The 8,031-nt window shown below is 38.0% G+C and overlaps 1 protein-coding gene across 2 annotated transcripts; it reads right to left on the bottom strand.

Annotated features, from left to right (window-relative positions):
- Window positions 1–357: 357 nt before the first annotated feature.
- On the bottom strand, window positions 358–6,489 carry HOPX (HOP homeobox). Of its 2 annotated transcripts, none has more exons than XM_053456262.1 (3): window positions 6,355–6,489; window positions 2,740–2,916; window positions 358–587 (listed from the first exon to the last, which is right to left on the bottom strand). In XM_053456262.1, the coding sequence occupies exons 2-3, from the start codon at window positions 2,896–2,898 to the stop codon at window positions 510–512; spliced, it is 237 nt and encodes a 78-aa protein (XP_053312237.1). In that variant the 5' UTR covers window positions 2,899–2,916; window positions 6,355–6,489; the 3' UTR covers window positions 358–509. The 2 variants fall into 2 exon arrangements, with proteins under 2 accessions (XP_053312237.1, XP_053312230.1); XM_053456255.1 differs by lacking the exon at window positions 6,355–6,489 and adding an exon at window positions 6,190–6,324.
- Window positions 6,490–8,031: the final 1,542 nt, after the last annotated feature.

Below are 8,031 nucleotides of genomic sequence, written 5' to 3' on the forward strand. Positions count from 1 at the left end.
AGGAAGTATTGTATGGACTGAAGTATGGGGTAACTTTCTGTTTCCAGGTGATCATTCCCTTCTGGAGTTAGGAAACAGTGTCTAAATGTCTGAATATTTTGGTGACTTGTTATTTAACCTTTAATACTACTCTCCTTTTGCATTGTTACATAATCTGTTGAACTCTCTACTAGTCCGCCTCTTTCTTCAATCTTACCATCTGCCAAGCCCAGTTATAAAGGCATCAAAAATGTGCCATTTAGTTAAAAAGGTTAGGTTATATATAGGACATAATATTATTTCAGCATATCTGAAATTATGTTTTATATCGGTTTTTTTTGTTATTCATTGAGCACTATTTCACTTCAAAACATGATATTCAATATATATTAAATTTTATTGTGCATACAAATCAGTTAATGCATTTTAAAGTCATTTTTAATGTTAAATATTTATTTTACAAATTATTTCTTATTTTGCAAACAAATAAACACTGCATTATGGTAGAAAACATTGTCAAAAATCCATATCTAGTCCATAACAGATCCACATTGTGAAGGTAAGCCTTCTGATTTTCTCCATTCTGATAATCGGACTTTGAACCATTGCTAGAAATAAAGAAAAAAAAGTATTACAATTTTAATAGATTTAAAATCTAAATAAAAAATACATCACAGAATAAAACACAATTCTAGCATTTTAGCTGTATGGGCAAGTAGGCTGGTTGCATAAGGAAGGTCTAATTAGGCACTGCCAATAAGCAAATACTCAGTGTGAGAAAGCAAAGCTGGCTTCCCTCCTAAAAGTCTATACCAATATCAGGAGTTATACTTTTAGAAGTCCTACCAAGATTTTTAGGTTATCTTTGACCTTGTGGGCTCCATTCGCTAAGCTCTACATATGAGGCTGCTTCACATTTGAGTAGATTTATTTAACAATTGACTTTTAACAGTGTATTAATCAATGGAAACAAAATGTCAAATGCTGACTTCTCAGTTTGCGATGAGGTTATCTAGTCTAATTATTATCCCTGCCAATAAGATCAACATGAGTCAGCTTTAAGTCAAGTCAACAAAGCAGACATTGCTGAAATTGAGGAGTTTGTTAATCTGCTAAAAAAAAACTTTAGACAGTCTCACTTGAACTTGACTCAATTTACTCACAAATGAAGCTAACTCAAAGCAAGTGATGTGCTCGCCTTGTCAGGTGCCTAGTTTGCAGAGGATATTTACACTGCCCTTACACATGACTACCCATACACATACATATGCACATACACTGTCCTTAAACACTGCCTTTACATATACACTACCCTTACACAGGGATACACACACATTTGCACTGCCCTTACAGACACATATGCACACACATAAACACACCAGCGGATCAACACACATATACACTGCCCATATACACTGCACTTACACGCGTCTGCCCATTATTATTATTATTATACTTTATTTCGAAAACGTCGACATATTCCGTAGCGCTGTACAAGATGAAAATTTTACAGATAACGACAAGTATAATACAGCAATTGACATACAGATACAAGAGGAATGAAGGACCCTGGTCCTGCAGGAACTTACAATCTAGGTGGGAATCCCACACAAACATATACACTTCCCTTATCAATGCCTCCCCATACACACACACACACACTGTCTTCTCACCTCATACCTTTCTCTTCTTCATTTCTCCTCGTTCTCTTCCTCTCCTTCCTATTTTTTGTCATGGAAGAATGAGATCCATGTTTGTCGCTTCAGACCTCTCCTTTGCCACGCCCTGGCAGTGTCCAAAGCGATTGATACAGAGCACAGGGATATAACATTATGTCCCGGTGCCCGGCATCAATTGCCTGTACATGGTTAAAGGGAGCACGGAAGCCGAAGTTATAGGGAACACAGATGTGCCAGACCTCTCACTCCCTTGATGTTAGGCCGGTTAGAAGGAGATCTGTGATCTCCCGAACCGGTCCTGAAGCTGCTCATTGAGTACCTTCAAAGTCTAACTGAGGCTAGCCCTAGCCGTATTCATGACCATGGACACCCTCAACCCCCCGTGCATCATATAGGGAGCAGGTGAGGGGAGCTTTTACCAGCTAGTCCTGGGAAGCTCCTAGGTATGCCTATATGATAGGACTTTAGTAATTGAACATTGCACTAAAAAAAATTGAAATGCAAAGTATGCCAGATGCTTCTATTTTTTTCTGACCTTTTATATTAGGTCAGGTTTCCTTTAGATGTTTTGTGCCACTGGCTCATTCATTGCAGACGTAGAACAAGTAGCTCAGTGTGTTGACAGTCACAGGGGATGCTCTGCATTACCCATTAGTGTATCAATTTCATTAGTTGCTAAAAAGAGAGGGACAATTGATGCCTTTCTGTAGATGCAGTCACACAAGGTCAGTTGGGAGGAGGGAATACACATAGCAGGATGATAGGAAGAGAGAGAGATAAAGTGTACCAAATATCACAGGATTAACTATTTGTCACAGAATACAGACTCATGCATTTATTATTTTCATAGACAGAATTCCAATGCTTTCGTTATATTAAAGAGAGTTGGAATCCTCCTGATTAAATAATAGCTGATTAAATAAATGCATTAAGCCATGGAAAAATCGGTGAAGGTTACTGTTTCACTTTAAACTAGAGACTAGAAAAGAGTCCAATATGGATCAAATACAGCAACCACCATGGCATAGCATCAAGGATGTGTTACACTAATACTTAAGCACTACTGTCTAACCCCACTCACCATTGTTTTCTCCTCTGTGAGACCTGCTTCAGCAGCTATCAGCATTATGGTTGTTTGATCAGGTTGCTTGCTCACATTATTAAAGTTGTACTCAAGGATCTCCAACTGTTCCTGCGTTGGTTTTTCATTTTCTGGAATTCCCTTTTGACAAGAGCTCATTTTCTACAACTAGTGGTTCTTGAATAGAAATGTGATATAAGAAGAGTAGTTAGACATATTTGGAAATATTTATTTTATGTATTTTTCTCAGCTCACACGAATGTTGTTCATTTGTTTTGTAAGAACTACAGTTACCTGATGGTTCCTGTGCAGTGGGCAGTCCACAAGATCCATAATTGACACCCCCCACCAGAGTGATCATGTGTAAGTGCGATATGAAAGCTGACCCTGTCATCTACATGCCTAAATGCTTTGAGTTAGTCCCTTATTCTTGGCTGATTAGCTATTTGTGGTAACAAGCAATTGACTTTAAATTAGGAGTCCGCCGCCATACAGTGTATGGCAGACGATGCCTGGGGAGGGGCCACACTGGGACCCTCATGCCTATCTGGGTGTTGCTGAATGTCTCAACATCTTAGTCGCTTTCTTAGCTTGTTTAATGCCAGGACGTACCAGGCATGTCATTGGTCGTTAACTGACTGTTTTTGCCAGGCAATGGTCGTTAAGGGGTTAAACATGTTTCTAAGATATTTAAAATGAAATGCAGCAAGCAAATATTACATGACTATGTATATTTGCTTGGTTAATGTTTGCAGAGCTCTGAAAAAGTTTCTAATACTTTGTACATAATGGAGGGTCATATTAACCATTGGCACAAGTGGAAGTTCCATTCAGTCATGGACCATTACAGGGACATGGAACACACAAGTAAACATGTTGTGTGCTAGAAAGAGATAATGGAAAAAAAAACCCAAAATGCCAAGGCAAATTTTGCTTCGTTTTTATTTGTTTCATTAGGGGGTCCCTCCTCGTTTTCGGACTGGGACTAAATAAAGAACCTGGCAAATGTTGTTAATATTTAAATTTGTGTGAATCTGAATGCACAAGTGTAGAAAAAGCTGGAAGGAAATACAGCAAAAAAAAAACGTAACACAAAACGGTGAAGCGGAAAGGCAAAAACAGAAATATAAAGCATACAGGAATGAGTAGGAGGAAATAATCTATGGACAGAGTAAAACAGTTAAGAATCCAGAAGTTTTCTGAAATGGGGCCCCTTGTCATTTTCAGTAGCTGCTGTGTTCATTACTTTTTTTTTTTAGATTTCCTAATTATGTACAAAAAAGGGATTTATGTACAACAGTAAATTAAAAATAAAACCAGATTATTTTCAGGTAAAAATTATATGGAGAATAATAATGTTTGAAATATAAGTGTTTGTCAGAATTTGGGAGTGCTCCTGATGCAGGGCAAGATTAGTGGACCACTATGATTGTTTTCAGACCAAGAATTGCACCTCCTCCCATGTTTTAAACTTTACTTTGAATTTGAATTGCTTGCATAGTTACATGGGCTTGTTTTCATAGTAACTTGGACCCTCTTGCTACAGTAACAGAAAAGATTTTCCATGTTCTTCCAGCTAATGCTATTAACTAGTAATGGCCATATTGTAAAGCTATAATATTCAGAATAATATGATTTGCAATGATTTTCAGTATCAATGAAACTGAATTGGTTACAAATTCAACTCTTTCCTAATTATTAAAGTTACACAATCTTGTGTCAAATTATTCTGATTTAACTATTTAAATGACTTGTTTGTACAGGTTACTAAACAGTAAGCGTTCCTCTGATCCCACCTGCAATGGGATGCTATTCAATAGTAAAGCGATCTATTATCATCATGTAACCCTGTCCACTGCATATGTGTGTAAATACAAAAGGGAACACTTAGGGATACAAAGCACTGTTATCTACATCATGTTAGAAATCCAATCCCAATAATGATTCTTAGGTTGTTTCAGATCATGAGTGCTGTTATCCATCTAGACAGTGTATAGATGTTGTGCTTTTCCAATGATAAGTATGACGGTAACTGTGCCATGTAAGGCCACAGAGATTCCCCTGGTCCCCAAACATGGTATGTATATATATATATATATGTGTATATAATATTATGAAAGGATAACATATGTGAACTGTGTGATAGGGTATGGAAAAACGTGGAGATGAGGAAAGAGAAGGGTAATAGAGAAAGAAAAACAATGTAAGGGGAGATAGCATCAGTGGCACCAGATGTCTCCAATACAAACAAGCAAGGGACTAGTCAATTGCACAGAGTTCTGTTCCTACTCTATCAAATCATATATTGAAGTCAGGAGAGCCAAGTATGTGTACATCATTCATATCTACCCTGGAGAGAGCATCATTTCATGCATTTGGGTTCATCAGTGTAATTTACCTATAGATCCCAAGCCTAATTTACTACGGTAATTTCAGTTTCATTGAAATCCAGTTCTGCTTTTGCAAAATTCTTCCTTATCTATGAAAAGCTTACAATGTAGCATGAACAGAACACGCTGGTCTACAAGTGATAGGCTGACATCCTCTACACAGAGATGCAACCACTCTACAACCAATTGCTGAAATTCTGACATGTATACCATGCAATAACATGATCAATACCATACTGCTTCACAACACGGCACTAGTGAGGTACGTCCACAAAGGTTTACAACTTACTGTAATATTTAACTAATGTGCCTCTAAAATCTACATGTTTCTAAAAGTAACAGAATTCTAGGTTGTTTCTTTCACTGATCATGATTCTCATTCATATGATGCTGATCTCATTCATTCAATGTTGTGCTTTTTATGTGCAGAAAATGATATATATATATATATATATATATATTCTATATATATTCTATGCAGCACAAAATCTATTCCTCTGTCTGCTAAAATCACTCAGTGCCTTCCATCTCAGAAAGAGCTCTTAACAGAATAAATAAGATTTGGTGGAGCCTATAAGTACCCTTGGTCACTCCAACACAGAAACAAAGCAGATAAGAACCTTTTAGCCCATCTAGCCTGACCAGTTTTCCTTCTGTTCCACCCTTGGTCTTGCTTTATTATGTTCAGGATAGCCGTATGCCTATGTAATATGTTTTAATTTCCCAGCTGTATTAGTCTTTGCCACTTCTGCTGGATGGTGGTTTCACTTATTTACCACCCTCTCAGTGAAGTAAAACTTGCTTACGTTACATCTCCATCTCCGAGTCTGCAGTTTTAGACTCTCGTGCTAACGTTTCTCCTTTTAAACATGACTTACATAGTGTACGATCTACTGAAGAAGAATAAAAAGTAGGGGGGAAAAAAGTCAAATGTCACAGGGCTAACAGATTCCAGCAGAAAAAAAAATGATTATTACTATCCTTCACAACAAGGCATAAATGTCTCCATTTGCATTTACATCTTAAGCAAACAGAGCGGAGTAAAAGCAGATGTACTTACATCTTTAAAAAGCGATGTTGCTTGACAGATTACCCAAACCTGCAGCCAGCTCGCCTTGTATTAATAACATAAGAAGTCTGAAATGCTGTTAGATATGTAGTTGTGATGGCAGCTGACGCCTACTTGTTTATCACTGTTGAGTTACAAGGGAGTAAGAACAGATACCTGAAAAACCTGCAGTACAGGCCTAGCCAAGTGAGATAGCGGCGTGGAGATCACTTGTCAGCGCAGTGTTCAGGCACGGCCTTTCTCTCTCTCTCTCTCTCTCTCTCTCTCTCTCTCTCTCTCTCTCTTGCTGTCACAACCTTAGTTTTCCATATGCTTCTCAATAGGCGTTTCATATTTCACATTCAGCACACGCCTGTGGAGCTTGGCTGAAGCTCGTGTGCTATGAAAGCTCTGCTAAAATCCCTTCTCACGTCTGGGACAAAAAGTGGCTGATGCTGTCTGCAAATGAAATGCTTATTTTTCTCCCATTATTCTTTGACTGTGTCAACCTTATTTAGAGTTTTATTTTATGTTACTTAATATTTTTCTTTTCTGCGATATAGGTCGAGAGTTGTTTAAACAGACAGTTTACTGACCCTGACAGCCCCTCTAAAGAAGAAAAGACTGTGTGAATACTTTAATATGCATTCTTCAAGAAAAAAAGGGAAAAAAAACACTTACCTGAGGTAGAAACCGCAGCCCTTGCACCTGTCTTCCTCCGTGGTCCGATGATTCTTGCCGATGATTGGGAAAACAATGGGTTGGATTATGGTTACATGTGTTAATTTATCTTTCTATAAATGTTGTATGATATTAATAGCTCAAAAAAAGGTTATTCTGCCATTCAAGACCAAAGCTAGTGTAACTTTTACTACTTTCTTTTGAATATTTCACATAGTAGGCTCGGTGAACAGAGAATAGTGACTGATTTGTGCATTTGCTTCTTTCTTTCTTTTTAATTACAATATAATTGTAAAAAGCAGACTGATTGAGCATAAGGGCAGACATTTCACACTAGTGTGTACGGTACTTTTTATAAGCATTTACTTTCAAGCACTTAGACCAAGCTTTTTGGTTTTCTGCCTGCCACATAACTTTCAGCACCTCAAGGGTTTCCCTCTGGAGAGGGACCCAGAAGATCCCTCCTAGAGAAAGAATAAAACAGGTCTACTTTCCTTTTGAGTTTGGCTGTGAAAACAAACCCTTGGAATCCAGTTAAGAGATACTACATACTAGGACAAACAAAACAGCCATCATGAAGAGGTCAATGAATAGCAGCTATACATAGGAAGCAGGCCAGGGGGCATAACAACTTTCAGAAAAAAAGATTATGATTCTAAGACCAGAAGCTTGTTTCATCTACAGACATCAACAATCATCTGGCAAAGGGAGGAGGAAGTACTTGGAAGTGTATGCCCTGACTAACCATCTTAATAGTGAACACATGTCTGAACGATTGCAAAGTTAATTAAAAGCTTGAACATGCTAAAGTTATTACAATTGCTTAAAAAGCAAAGCATCGCTTACTGATGGTTTCATTTGGGCTGAGTGTTCTGATCTGAGTGCCCTGTATTTTGCAAATGCGCGGCATGTGCAAGAAATGCTACTTGGTACGTACCAGCTAGTACGGACGCATTGCCTATCCATTTGATCTTTGATCTCCCCAACCGGCCTACAGAGCAGCAGCAAACCAGGAAGCCTCTAATGCAAGCGTCCCCTGTTGCCAAAGGTCTAGGCTGGAACATGCCTTTCATTTGCTCTTGGATAATTACCAGATACTCTTTGTTTATTTAAAGCCAACACCTTGAATTCTACATGTTATACTTACATTCCCAGCTAAAGGGTACAATAATA

The sequence above is a fragment of the Spea bombifrons genome, chromosome 1, assembly GCF_027358695.1.
Source record: "Spea bombifrons isolate aSpeBom1 chromosome 1, aSpeBom1.2.pri, whole genome shotgun sequence".
NCBI lineage: Eukaryota > Metazoa > Chordata > Amphibia > Anura > Pelobatidae > Spea > Spea bombifrons.